The 14,573-nt window shown below is 48.8% G+C and overlaps 1 protein-coding gene across 5 annotated transcripts in view; it reads left to right on the forward strand.

Moving 5' to 3' along the window:
* Positions 1–14,573, forward strand: part of TEX14 (testis expressed 14, intercellular bridge forming factor) — a 151,014-nt gene that overhangs the window by 87,255 nt on the left and 49,186 nt on the right. For all 5 annotated transcript variants that reach the window (XM_043482934.1, XM_043482967.1, XM_043482959.1 and 2 more), the window contains exons 4-10: positions 2,452–2,617; positions 3,385–3,518; positions 5,239–5,320; positions 5,887–6,017; positions 7,147–7,260; positions 8,196–8,319; positions 9,741–9,919. In XM_043482934.1, coding sequence (XP_043338869.1) covers positions 2,452–2,617; positions 3,385–3,518; positions 5,239–5,320; positions 5,887–6,017; positions 7,147–7,260; positions 8,196–8,319; positions 9,741–9,919 — 930 coding nt within the window. The remainder of the gene's footprint in view (positions 1–2,451; positions 2,618–3,384; positions 3,519–5,238; positions 5,321–5,886; positions 6,018–7,146; positions 7,261–8,195; positions 8,320–9,740; positions 9,920–14,573) is intronic.

Raw genomic sequence — 14,573 nt, forward strand, 5'->3', positions numbered from 1 at the left:
AAGGGAAAAACTCAGCAGGATGAGAATTCTGTGACTCAGAGATAACATAATGAACATTTTGCTTTGTTTCCTTCCAGAATTTTTCTGGACTCACATACACTCTGTCTCTGCTGTATCAAAACTCAGAAATAGCCCTGCCTGCAGTTCTGCAGCAAAAACAAGTAAATAAAAAAAAATATATATAATAGTAAAAAAGCAAAAGAAAAATAATCTTTAATACTCCTGATTAGGGGACTGACCCTCCCAGAAAGTTTAAATGGCTGGTCCATAATGATGCATTGTGTTAATGACAAATCTGAGACCAGGAGCCCAGCACCTGAAGAATTCAGAAATTCCCTTTTTAGAAATCCCCATCATAACAGGAGGAGGTGGGAAAGGATAATATCAGGAGGAGGAAGGTAGGCCCCTTAGCTTTTAATTTTGTGATAGGAACACTTTCATGTACTTTAAAATATCTTCCATCAAGGTGAAAGGAAATTTCAGGGGGAAGAATGTATTCCTAAGGGCTCCATGGAAATGCTGTGATGGCCTGGGCTTATTGAGGTCACAGAGTCAGATGCCTGCAGGACTAAGTGGGTTCAGTGGGTACAGGCTCTGTCTAAGTAGCATCTGATGCAACTGGGCAGAAAAGGAAGCCATGGAGGCCAGATTTTCCAAGAGACTAAAAATCTCAACTTTTATTGTGAAATCCCCAAAGTGTTAAATATTGTCCATGACTTTAAATTCTTATTTTAAAATACTATATGGACCAAATAAAACATGCCTCTGGGTTGCCAAATCAGTCCGTGGGCCTCTAGTTTTCAGCCTCTAGAATAAATTAACAAAGCAATACATTTTGATACCACTTGAACCTGGATTCTCTTGTATGGTTAGTTGGGCATAAGAAATATTATTCCTTTCTTCCTTAGCATTCATGAGAAATAAAAAATAATATCTTCTCTCTTCCTACCTAGCTCTCTTACTGTTTATGGGAAGAATGATTAGAAGGCTGTAAAATATTATATACAAATTTATTTTTAAAGCAAGGAGAATGTTACAGTTCCCATAGTGCAGTGTGCTGGACTGCTCATCAGGCCTAGAAATAGGAGAGAACTCACAGTGAGATGGTCCACTGCCTCATTGGCATCACCTGGGGAACTTGTAGAAAGTACATATTCCCGAGCTCCATGCTTGCAGATTCTGATTCAGTCTGCTGTATAGTCTGATATCTGTATTTTTGACAGATATCCCAATGACTTATTAAATAAATATGGTATGTCTGTATACTGGAATACTATGCAGCTATTAAAAAGGAATTGAGGTGGCTTGTATGTTTTCATATTGAAATTTCTCCTAGATATATTGTTAAAAGAAAATATTTAAATGCCTAACAGTTAATATAGCATTCTTTGTTTTGTTTTTTGGCCATGTTATGTGGTTTGTGAGATCTTACTTACCTGGCTAGAGATTGAACCCAGGCTCTCAGCAGTGGTGAAAGTGCCAAGTCCTAACCACTGGACCACCAGGGAATTCCCAATATAGCATATTCTTATTCCTACTTGTACGTGCATAGAAAATTTCTGGAAGGATACAAAAACTGGTAACAGTAGTTGCCTCTAGGCAAGAGAATTGTGGGTCTGGAATTGGGAGACTTTCTTCTTTTTATCTTCTTTTCCTCTTTTTTTTTATTATTATTTTTAAAATTTCTCCTTTCTTTCCCCCTTCCTTCTCCCATTTTTGTTTCTTTTTAAAGAGAGCAAGCCCTGGAACTTCCCTGGTGGTTCAGACTCCATGCGGGGAGCTCAGGTTTGATCCCCTGATTGGGAAACTTAAAATCTTGCATGCTGCTTGGCATGGCCAAAAAAAAAAAAAAAAAAAAAGCAAGCTCTGTAGGTGATCCTGATGTTAGGAAACCACAGCTGCATATCACATCTTCACATCTCATTAAGGGTGTCCCTTCATGTCTCAGATAGTTTATTGGCTTTGGTTACATTTTTTGAGTTGTAGGTGCTTGACCACATTGCTGATGCCAAGGTTTGTGGGCCTCTACCATAGCACTTAGGAGATAGAGACATTCTCACATGAGATGATCTCTGGTTAGGCTGTGCTTCACCAGCCTTGACCACGTGGCACTATAGACATGAAGGTTTCAGGGCAGTCAGCGTCAGGGGACTGGAGACAGAACACTGGGTTTTTTTTTTTTAGAACACTGGGTTTTGAACCAGATCCATGCCTGGGTGTGAATCTTGGCTTTGCCCTTTTTGTTTTCTCATCTGTAAATTGAGAAATAATACTCCTTGAACAGTGGTGGTAAAGATGGGAGTGTTAACGGTGTTATTGGTGTGTCACTAATGGTGTTCATACAGTTCTCATATCACCAAAGGTTACCTTTGCAGTAAGGGAGCCCTGTGTTATCCATGGAAGGGGAGGAGTGTTTCCATGGACACTCATTGTACCCCTCCCCTCCTCCAGCCGCTGCTTTGATGGGAGTACTCCTGTCCATGCAGCAGCATTTTCAGGCAACCAGTGGATCCTCAGCAAACTGCTGGATGCAGGGGGTGATCTTCGACTCCACGACGAGAAGGGCCAAAACCCACAGACCTGGGCTCTGGCAGCAGGGAAGGAGCGCAGCACCGTGGTAAGGGAGGGCCTGCTCTGCAGACGTGCTGGTAAGAGAGCGCAGGGCCAGAGGCCGGTCCGGGGACAGTACAGGGCTTGCCATCAGCCCTGGGCACACATGCCTGGGATGAAGCGAGTGAACCAACTGTAAAGCCTCGGTCAGTTTTTCTGGTCATCCATTCAGTGGGGAGAGAGGACAATTGTGGTTTTGTCTGACCCTTAACTAGCACTTACCCTGCATCAGATGTTCTGAATTAAACTAGTTAAAAATATTTAATCATTTAATCTTCACAACTACCCTCAGGTAGGTCCTATTATTGTCTCCATTTTACAGATGGGGAAAGTAAAGTGCATTGACATTAAGTAACTTGTCTGTAGTCACATGCTGGCAGGCATGATGTGTTTTACTGAGGGCTAAATCATCTAACAAATGGAAAGAATAAAGGACTTGCACAGTGCTGGGCACATGGAGGGAAGGGGGAGATGGGCAGAGTCCCCTCCCTCGGGTTCTCCTGCTCATTAGCTACTGGGCCTTGGAAACAAGTTAAAATACTCCTGCCTCAGTTTCCTCATCTGTTGAATGAAGGGTTTGGAGGAAATTATTGTCAAATAAGCTCCCTGAAAATGGAATCATCTCATTCCGTATCTTTAGGGAATCCCATGGCCCCTTCCCTGCCAGAGATTTCCCTGTGGGGGACTCCTGTCTCCTCAGACCATTCCGGTCCCACTGAAAGCCAGGCTGGCCGTTAGCTGTGTGGGGTTGACCGTCCCTGCTGTGTGTTGCAGATGGTGGAGTTCATGCAGCGCTGCGCGGCGCACATGCAGGCCATCATCCAGGGCTTCTCTGACCTCCTGAAGAAGATTGACTCCCCTCAGCGGCTCATTAGTGGCCTGCCCCGGTTTGGGGGCCTCATGCAGGGGTGAGTGCTGCCGCAAGCAGAGTCAGATGTTCTGCATCACCCAGCGTTCCCTGTGGGGGCCTTGCAGCCTGGGCCACCTTGGTCCCCCCACACTAGTTCCTTCCAGCACCTGCCCACCCAAAGGGGTGAGCTTCAAGAGAGAGGATGTGGCCTCTGAAAACCATCAGTGTGCCATCCACTCCCACTCCCCGCTTCCAGGAATGTTGGGGGAAACGAGTTCTGGGCTCCAGTGGGAAGCACCATATGGTTATCAGGGAAGGAAGGAACTTTTCAGCTCTGGGCTGCCCAGCAGAAAACCCTTTCTCTGCAGAACAACTGGCTAGCTTTTTTTTTTTGGTCATCTCAGAGCCATGGAAAGCATGTTCCTTTATTAGTAAGGTTGCAGAAGACCACAAATGCTTAATTTAAGGTTCCTCAGGCTGTTTTAAGCTGGCCTAAGACTTGCTGCCACCTGGGTGGGCAGCCTCCCCAGCCCCCATCACAGCTGCAGGAGGTGGGCTCCATCCAGGCTTCTCTTCATGCTCAGGAGAGTTATTTGAAGTTTTCTGGGCTTTATTGACTTAGGATTTATATGTGGAAAATTGTGTCCATTGTGACTTTCTCTGATGACATCTTTATCTGTTATTGGGGTGGCTAGACTTGTCTCACCCTTCACAGGCTCCCACATCTTTGCACATCAAGTCCTGGTTTTCTTCTCATGACCTGGATGCTTCTCATGAGAGATAAGTTCGTGATTCCCTTAAGGACCAGTTACTCCTAACTGCTCTCCTTGCTGCCACTCTTGCCCATCTTGGTTCTTTACTCAGCGTGGAGAATGACCTCTTAAAAATGAAATCTGAATTGTGCCACTCAGTACTAAAAACCCTTTTAGGGTCTTCCCAGGGCTATCAGGTTTAAGCACCTGAACCCCTCATCCGGCCTTGGAGCCCCTACTTGGTTCAGGTCTTCCACCGCCTCTCCTGCCAGAGTTAGGATCTTGGCAAACCGAATTTCTTGTGACAGAGCCGAGTCCTAATCCCTGCTGCTGTTTTGTGACCTCAGGCCAGCAGGTTTCCCCTTTCTGGCTCCATTTTTTCCTGTCTGTAACATGAGAAAGTTGGACAAGATACTCTTTATGATTCGTTCCAACTTTGACCATCTGTATTCATTATCTGTCGCACTAAGCCCAAACTTAGTGGCTGCAAACAACAGTAAATATCTCACAGTTTCCGTAGGTCAGGGATCAGGGGGTGGCTCAGCTGGGTGGCTCTGGCTCAGGGCATCTCACGACGATGTGGTTCAGATGCAGCGTGGGCTGCAGCGTTCCGGGACTGCAGGGTCCAGTTCCAGGATGGTCATTCACACGGCTGGCAGACTGGTGCTGGGTGTTGGTCACCCCCGTGAGGCTGCTGGAGCACCCTCACAACATGGCAGCTGGCCTTCTCCAAAGCACGGGCTGCAGGAGAGATCAGGGCAGAAGCCCTGGGGGCCTGGCTTTGGCACTCACACCACGCGGTCGTTTCCACAGTATCCTGATGGGCAAACAGGTCAGCCCTCTCTGACCTGTGCGTGGCTACACAAGGGCGCGGACACCAGGAAATGGGTACCACAGGGTCCTTTCAGATGGCTGGCTGTTAAATGGTAACAACGAAACCCAACTACACATGCTGACAGCTTGGTTCAGCGTTGCTCCTCTGGGTATGGTTCCTCCTTACTTTCCCCTCCTCTTTTCAATATTTAGAAACCCTAACGGCTCTCCTAACCGACCGCTGAAGGCTGGAGTCATTTCTGCCCAAAATATCTACAGCTTTGGCTTTGGAAAGGTAAGAGGTTGCCACCACCAGCCACTGTTTGCGGGACTCACTGGGGAATTCCCTGGCCCGGCTCTGGCCTCGGGCCCCACGACTTCATCCAACACGGCCTCCCACGTCCTCCCCAAAGTGTTCTCTTCTTTACTGCTTTTGCAGGACAAGTACCTCTCAGTGTTTCTGTCCTTACTGAAAAATGATGAAAGCCCCGGAGAGTTCTTTTGAATGACTCTGGGCTAGATTCGGGGAGTTTTAGGAACTGAACCTTTAATTCCCAGCGAAGGCCCCAGACATGTTCTGTGGGGGCCTCATGGGATCCCTGAGGCCTGGTGCTTCCTGTAGGCGTCTGACCTCTTTCTGTGAGCCTCATTTTCCTCACCAGCAAGAGGGAAAGAGTATCACAACCTTGCAGGGTTTCTTGGAAGATTAAAGATAATAAGAAGAATTACACCCAGTGCATAGGGGTATCCAACAAATTGGTAAATAGAAGCTACCTTTATTTTTAGCTGGCTGACAAGATTCTGGAGGTAGTTAAGTTTTTCCCTTTTCTCCCTCTATTTGAAACTCTGCTTTGCTTTCAGTTTTATCTTACAGGAGGCACACAGCTGGCCTATCTAGGATCTCTTCCAGTAATTGGAGAAAAGGAAGTGATTCAAGCTGACGATGAGCCCACCTTCTCTTTCTTCAGTGGCCCCTACATGGTCATGACCAAGTAAGCAGAAGTTGGCCGGTGGAAGTCGGATTTAGTCCCACAGGAAGAATAGACTTTGTGTGACTTCCCTGTATGGGGAGGGTTTCTGCCTGAACACAGGGACATACTGAAATGCAAATGTCTCCATCAGGATTTCTCAATCTGTACACCATTGACATTTTTGTTCCCCTGTGTTGTTGGGGGTGGTCCTGTGCACCGTAGGATGTTTGGGAGTGTCCCTGGTTTCTCCTCACTAGATTCCAGTAGCAGCTCTGCCCGCACCCCCAACCCCCCCCTGCATTTATGATTGTGACAACCAGAATGTCTACAGTCAAGGCCAGATGGCCCCTTGTTGAGAACGACTGCTCTGAAAGATTACTTATAACAGTGTTTCAACCTCTCTGCTCTCTAAAGAATTAGAGGCAGCATAGTGGTGACTGGCCTCTGATACAGGTCAAAGGCACTGAAGCCCCACAAGCATCAGCTAATGGCTCTCACCAGCTGATGCAACAGAGATGGCAGTAATAAGATCTGACTCTGACAGAAGTCCCTGGGATGGGCTCAGTCTCCAGCGACCAGCGTCCTACAGGATCACCTGAGTTGTCCTGTCCAAGGTCTCTTGTCCTCCTTGAACCTGGCTGCTTCTTCCCTGCTTAGCAGTCACACCCATCTGAGAAGGCCTCTGCAGACTGGCTCTGTGTCTCATGCAGATGTGCTTCTTGTTTTCCTGCCTGAACCACGGATTTGTCACGTCCTCTCTTCTTCCGTCCACCTCATGTCCCTCCCCAGACCAGCCTCCCAACTGGCCTCTCATTCTCCAGACACCCCTGCCCACCACTCCCCACACAGCTGGTGCCCTGGTCTTTGTAACATGCAAACCTGATCAAGTCACTCCCTCCCTTAAATCCTGCCACCTGTACTAAGTGATTTCCTGCCACCTGTACTAAGTCCCTGAAGTGCTTTAGGCCCTGGGGGTAGGAGCGGGGAGGAAGGTGGAGGACGCATGCTGCAGGGGCATGTCGCGGGGGTTGGGGGGAGCTGTACAGAATCTGTGTGAACACTATTCCTCTGATCACATGTCTGCAGAAGTGGCTGTTCACTCCCTCCTGCTCACACCCCATTCTGCTCACACTCTCTCCTGCCCCGGCAGCCTGGTGTGGAACGGGAGCAGGGTCACGGTGAAGGAGCTGCACCTCCCCACCCACCCGCACTGCAGCAGGCTGCGGCTGGCTGACCTGTTAATCGCCGAGCAGGAGCACAGTAGGTGAGAAAGAAAACCCAGGAGCATCTCAGACCCAAGTTCAGGGCTGTACCTGAGGGTGGAGACCAGCCTCCTCAGCCTCAGCATTTCCTCCTGGTGGGTTGATTTGACTTTCCAGGGCTGCCAAGAAGGAAAAAGAAGCATTCTTGAATAGCCTGAGTGCTGGAGATGGTGGTAATGAGGGGCTCAATTCTGTCCGCTAGTAGACTCCCTGCATGTCTCTGAGGTCCAGCCTCAGGCCTGGCTGGCTCATCTGCAGCCCTCAAGGCCCACCATCAGGACCGCGTGCGCTGTCTCTCCTTGGAAAACACGCCCATGGGTCTCAGTACCTTAGGTTTCCTGTGGCTCAGGGGTTAGTCCTTCAGGTCCTTCAGGTCTTGCTGGGGCAGGAACTTCATCCTTGGTTGCATACCAGCGCTGCTGAGGCCTTGGAATAGTCCCTGGCTCATCAAGTTCACTCAACTCCTATAAAGCCAAACCCTTCCTTTTGGGAAAGTCAGCCTAAAGGGACTCAAGGAGGCTGGAGAGGCTCATAGACACAGTGTGGATTCTGATGTGAGGCTGGGTGGGAGGTGTGACCTTGGGCCTGACCTCTCCCTGGCCTTTGCTTCCTGATTTCTGTGAGTGTAACTGTAATGGCACCTTTCCTGTAGCTGGTTATTAGGATCAAGGTGATGTATGTCAAGGCCCTTCCTTAGTAGCTCTTAGTGACACTGTCATTGATGACCCTAAGCCTTCAGGTTCTGATCAGTGAAAAGCCAAGAATTCCATGAACAGAGAACTCGACCCCTACCCCATCCCACTTTCTTAGCAGAACATTGTGTGTAAATAGAATTTGTTTGGAATGTGTTCAGGGAGCCCAGAAGAAAGGAAAGCACCCATGGTTTCATCCTGTCCTCTTTCCCTCTGCCTCACCTGGGGCTTCTTTGCCTCTGCAGCAAGTTGCGGCACCCCCACTTGCTGCAGCTGATGGCTGTGTGCCTGTCCCCGGACCTGGAGAAGACCCGCCTCGTGTACGAGCGCATCACGGTGGGCACGCTGTTCAGTGTCCTCCACGAACGGGTAAATGACTGTTTGCCTGCATTTCCCCTTGCTGCCTTTCCCTGCCACTCTGACTCTCCTTTTCCTTCCCCTCTCTTCTTTTCCCCCAGCAGCAGAGTTCCCGTCTGTGCATGCATAGAAGAGAAATCTCTTAGTTCTTTACTCAGAGAGGGGCTATATAATGCACCGTTTAAAGCTAATCAGCACATTGGAACTAGTGTGATTTTGTTATTGTTAGTCTGGCTTTTTAAATCACACATCTGAGAGCTCAGTAGACCCAGAAAACACACAGCCACACTTTTAACTAACAATAACCAAACAGTCTCTGGCCTTATTTTCTGGCATTTTCACTTGTGCCCTATTGCAGGGGCCCTCAGCCTCCCAGATCTAATGCCTGATGATCTAAGATGGCACTGATGTAATAATAATAGAAATAAAGTGCACAATAAATGTAATGTGCTTGAATCATCTGGAAACTTGACCTCCCCTGCCCCCATCCGTGGAAAAATTGTCTTCCACAAAACTGGTCCCTGGTGCCAAAAAGGTTGGGGACTGCTGCCCTTTGGGACCTTTATATGCAAGGCCTTGTCTGTCCCTTCCTGCTTTCCCAATTTCCTGGTGGAGGGTATGGGGCACACAGACTGCTTGGGAGCTTGCTTTGGCCTGAAATGTGACTTCCAAAAGGTCCTGAAAGATTGGTTTTTCTTTCTCCATGGCTTTGTTTTGAAGACCCTGGGCTGGAGTGAGAAGAGAGCCTGCGGGAAGGGCCCTTCCCTGAAATGGATCACCCCTCCTCCTGCCCGGGCACCGCCTCTCAGTGTTATAGCTCCCTTTCCTCTCCTCGGGGGAGGGCATTGACTTTAAATGCCACTTCTGGGGAGAGAAGAGAGAAGTTGTGACTGGGTATGTTAGTGGGAGGGAACTTCTGTCCTCCTGGAGTGAAGTTTCTGGGTCCTCTGACGGCAGTGGGGGTTGGATTGTCCTTTATGATCAGGTTCTCCCGCAGCACAGGCTTGGCATCGCCAGTGGTGGTGGGGCCCACACTGGAGGTGCGGACCAGATTCGAGGACTTCTCTCCTCATTTTCTTCGTAACATCAAGCAGCTTGGCTAAGGGAGAGGAACCCAGGTTTGGAGTCGGGGGCCTGAGTCAGTGGGACCTCAGGCTGGTCACTTAACCTCATTGGATTTTAGGTTCCCCACCATGACACCAGATGGCTGTCATGAAGGTCAATGCAAAAGACTTTGGAAACTGTGAAGCATTCTGTGGCTTCACAACAGCCCAAGTATCTCTCCGTCACCTTGCCATGCAGTGTGTGTGTGTTGGGAAGGGGTGGCATTCACTGTGCTCTGCGTTCCTCCCTTCGGGGCGCCACTGCCCCCCAGGCCTCCGCCTCCCACTGTGGCCTCCGCATTGCTGGTCAGACTTTGTTCTCGCTTGCAGCGGGCCCAGTTCCCCATGTTGCACTTGGAGGTGATCGTGCACCTGCTGCTCCAGATCTCCGATGCCCTGAGATACCTGCATTCCCGGGGCTTTATCCACCGTTCCCTCAGCTCCTACGCCATCCACATTGTCTCCACAGGGGAAGCTAGGCTGACCAACCTGGAGTACATGATGGAAAGGTAGGTGCACCTCGATCATGACTTCCAAACAGGGTCTCCCCAGGGCGGGTGCTTTGCTGTAGAGAGAGAATCTGATCTGGGCAGGATCCCTCATTGGTGGGCTGAACTGCCTTATCAGTGGAGGAGGTTTCCCAATGTCTTCCCCTGTCAGCCAAGGTTAGAGGGACTCTGGGGAAGTTACTTCTGTTCATTATAATAAACACTTAACAAGCGTGAGCACATGTTAGCCAGACTGTAAGTTTTCAAAATTTTCTGTGGCTTCACACAGCCCAAGTATCTCTCACTCACCTTGCCATGCAGTGTTTGTGTGTCGGGAAGGGGTGGCATTCATGGTGCTCTGTGTTCCTCCCTTCCGGGGCTCCGCTGCCCCCCAGGCCTCCGCCTCCCTCTGTGTCCTCCGCATTGCTGGTCAGCGAGAAATAGCAAGCCTGGAGGGATGCGTGGCAGGGTTTAGGGACTGCCGGAAATGGGTGTATCATTACTTCCCACTTTACAGTGCCCAGCGCCCAGTCACCTCTTCCCTGCAGGCAGGCTGGGAAATGCACCACAGCTGCGCATCCTGGAAGATGCGAGAAGGCAGTGGGTGCTGGTGAACCTTGCTGGTGAGCCTTATGATCCTGACCTGAGTGGGCAGGGCTCAGTGCAGGGAGGGAAGTAGTGATGAAAACGTCATCCTTACTCAAGGTTTGGGGGATGGATTTCATTTCCCATTTGGCAGAAGTCAGAGTCCTCTCCTTCCAGTTCTTGGGGGCAGAGGATCTACCCTGTGCTTCCTTGCTGTCCTCCACAGCTCTGAGCCCCAGGCCCAGGGCTGCTCCGGTACAGCTGTGAGGCCTGAGCCACCGGCAGACCCCTGGCTGAGACCTGCTTACCTCCGCTGAGCCTGGTCCTCACCCATCACCATCACTGAGGCTTTATTTCTGAGTCTCTGGCAGGTCTTACATGCATACCTGCTAAGTCACTTCAGTCATGTCCAGCTTTTTGTGACCCTATGGACTGTTGCCTGCCAGACACCTCTGTCTATGGGATTTTCCAGGCAAGAATGCTGGAGGGGGTTGCCATGCCCTCCTCCAGGGGTTCTTCCTGACCCAGGGATCGAACCCTCATCCCTTATGTCTCCTGCATTGGCAGGCGAGTTCTTTACCATTAGTGCCACCTGGGAAGCCCCTGGCAGGTCTTACATCTCATAATTTACTTCTTAGAAAAGCTCTATGAGGACAGGGGTTTCTGTTTTATCTGCTGCCATATCTCAGATACCTAGAGCAGGCCTCCACACAGTGGGAGCTCAACATGTTCTTTATTTTTTTAATTAAAAAAGGTTTTTTTAAACAATGTATTTATTTATTTGGCTGCGCTGGGTCTCAGTTGCAGCACACAGGATCTTTAGTTGTGACATGTGGGATCTTTAGTTGCAGCATGTGGGATCTAGTTCTCTGAGCAGGGATCAAAGCCGGGCCCCCTGCATTAGGAGCGTGGAGTCTTAGCCAGTGGACCACCAGGGAAATTCCTTTTTATTTTTAAAATTCTATTTTATTTATTTACAGACAATTTTATTTATTTATTTATTTATTTATGGCCATTCCATGCTGTATGTGGAATCATAGTTCACTGACCGGGGATTGAAGCCACACCCCCTGCATTGGCAGCGTGGAGTCTTAACCACTGGACCACCAGGGAAGTTCCTCAACATGTTTTTTAAATGAATGAAGTGGAAAGGCTATCACCTCCCAGGGCCTTGTGTGCCCCTTGTCTCTCTGTCTGGAGAGGAGAGCACGGGTTAGATTGGGCTTCCCCTTGTGGGCCTTGGCAAAGAGTTTGAATTTAATCCTTAAAACACTGGGATTTTAAATACTTAAAATACTGTGAAGGATTTTTTTTAGCAGAATGATGTTCTGGCTGATTTACAGGTTGAGAAGCTCCTCCTCGCTCGTGCATGGAGACGGCGGTGATGGGAGGAGAGAGCAGCAGGGAGAAGTTAGCTGTGACTGGAGCCGTTTTCCGTTGGAAACCGGTGGAGGCCAGATAGCTCTCGCCGGTTGAGCTGCTCAGTCTCAGACCTGGTCAATTCTCAATCCCAGTGTCTCCCTCTGCCTACAAGATTAAGTCCCTTCAGTTTGTAGAGTGGGAAGCCTTCCGCGGTGGGGGCTCCGCCCGCAGCGTCACGCTCATCGCTTACCACTCTGCCTGGCCGTCTGAGGACACTTGCAGGCCATGCCATTTCTCAGGGCTGCTTCTCACGCCTGGAATACCTGGCGCTCCCGTTTTTCCTTTTAAACTTATTTCTGACACCATCTTCCACCACACCCCATGAAGCCTATACTGAAGCCCTTTCCCCAAATCACCGAGCATGCTTCACTGCCCAGCAGTCAAGTGTCGGCCCCTCCGAATGGTGAGCTCCAAGAGGGCAGGAACCATGCTAGGGTTTGTTCATCTTTACTGCCCAGCTCAGCGCCTGCCACATAGTAGTAAGTGCTCAGGAAGCATTTGAAGTGAATCCTTGAAGTGATTCAGAGCAAGGTTCCCCACTTTGGCTATGTGTTCAAGAGCTAAACGGTTTGGACGTTTTTCCTGTTAATAGACTTCAAGGTTGACAAAACCCCAGCTGTTTGCCAGTGATGCAGCGCCACCTGTTGTTCACATGGAGGTGTAACAGTTTCTTTGACGCGCTCTCCAATAGAAACGTGAATCCTAGAGTAAAATGGGGATTTGGAGATGGCCAGCCTCAACCCTGGGCTTCCCTGGTGGCTCAGACACGAAAGAATCTGCCTGCAGTGCAGGAGACCCGGGTTCTGTCCCTGGGTCAGGAAGATCCCCTGGAGAAGGGAATGGCAATCCACTCCAGTATTCTTGCCTGGGAAAGCCCATGGACAGAAGAGCCTGATGGGCTACAGTCTATGGGGTCGCAAAGAGTCAGACATGACTTAGCAACTAAACAACAACAACAACATTCGTATTAATTCCTTACTTGCTTAGTGCTTTATGGCTCACAGAGAGTTTCCACACATGTGATCTCATTTGATGCTCATGACAGCTGTGTGCAGAAGGCAGCGCTGATTTCATCCTGAGGACTTTTGGTGGCCCAGAGGACACCTAGGACCTCGGACTTAGTTCCCAAGGAGCCAGGTTGCAAAGTTGAGTTATTCAAGCAAATCAGTGAAACTTTGAGTACTAAACTGAGAGGGCTCATTTCCAAGAGGGCAGAGCTCAGAAAAGAAGCAATCATGAAGAGTTGGAAGAGTCCCAGAAGGCTTTGAGGGAGGCTGGAAGGGGTTCTTGAAAAAGTCTTAGGTTCATTTATTCAAAAGTAAGCATTGAGGCCTTGGTGTAAGTTTAGAGTTCTGATGATATAAGAGATAAGAAGCCTGCCTCATGGAGCAGATAATCAGTTCAGTTCAGTCGCTCAGTCGTGTCCGACTCTTTGTGACCCCATGAATCGCAGCACGCCAAATCACAAACTCCCGGAGTTTACTCAAACTCATGCCCATCGAGTCGGTGATGCCATCCAGCCATCTCATCCTCTGTTGTCCCCTTCTCCTCCTGCCCCCAATCCCTCCCAGCATCAGGGTCTTTTCCAACGAATCAGCTGAGGTAGCCAAAGTATTGGAGTTTCAGTTTCAGCTTTCAGTCCTTCCAATGAACACTCAGGACTGATCTCCTTCAGGATGGACTGGTTGGATCTCCTTGCAGTCCAGGGACTCTCAAGAGTCTTCTCCAACACCATAGTTCAAAAGCATCAATTTTTCAGTGCTCAGCTTTCTTCATAGTCCAACTCTCACATCCATACATGACCACTGGAAAAACCATAGTCTTGACCAGATGGACCTTTGTTGGCAAAGTAATGTCTCTGCTTTTTAACATGCTGTCTAGGTTGGTCATAACTTTCCTTCCAAGGAGTAAGCGTCTTTTAATTTCATGGCTGCAGTCACCATCTGCAGTGATTCTGGAACCCAAAAAAATAAAGTCTGACACTGTTTCCACTGTCTCCCCATCTATTTCCCATGAGGTGATGGGACCAGATGCCATGATTTTAGTTTTCTGAATGTTGAGCTTTAAACCAACTTTTTCACTCTCCTCTTTCACTTTCATCAAGAGGCTTTTTAGTTCCTCTTCACTTTCTGCCATAAGGGTGGTGTCATCTGCATATCTGAGGTTATTGATATTTCTCCCGGCAGTCTTGATTCCAGCTTGTGCTTCTTGCAGCCCAGCGTTTCTCATAATGTACTCTGCATATAAGTTAAATAAGCAGGCTGACAATATACAGCCTTGACTTACTCCTTTTCCTGTTTGGAACCAGTCTGTTTTTCCATGTCCAGTTCTAACTGTTGCTTCCTGACCTGCATACAGGTTTCTCAAGAGGCAGGTCAGGTGGTCTGGTATTCCCATCTCTTTCAGAATTTTCCACAGTTTATTGTGATCCACACAGTCGAAGGCTTTGGCGTAGTCAATAAAGCAGAAATAGATGTTTTTCTGGAACTCTCTTGCTTTTTTGATGATCCAGCGGATATTGGCAATTTGATCTCTGGTTCCTCTGCCTTTTCTAAAACCAGCTTGAACATCTGGAAGTTCTCGGTTCACGTATTGATGAAGCCTGGCTTGGAGAATTTTGAGCATTACTTTACTAGTGTGTGAGATGAGTGCAATTGTGCGGTAGTTT

The sequence above is a fragment of the Cervus canadensis genome, chromosome 1 (genome assembly GCF_019320065.1).
Source record: "Cervus canadensis isolate Bull #8, Minnesota chromosome 1, ASM1932006v1, whole genome shotgun sequence".
NCBI lineage: Eukaryota > Metazoa > Chordata > Mammalia > Artiodactyla > Cervidae > Cervus > Cervus canadensis.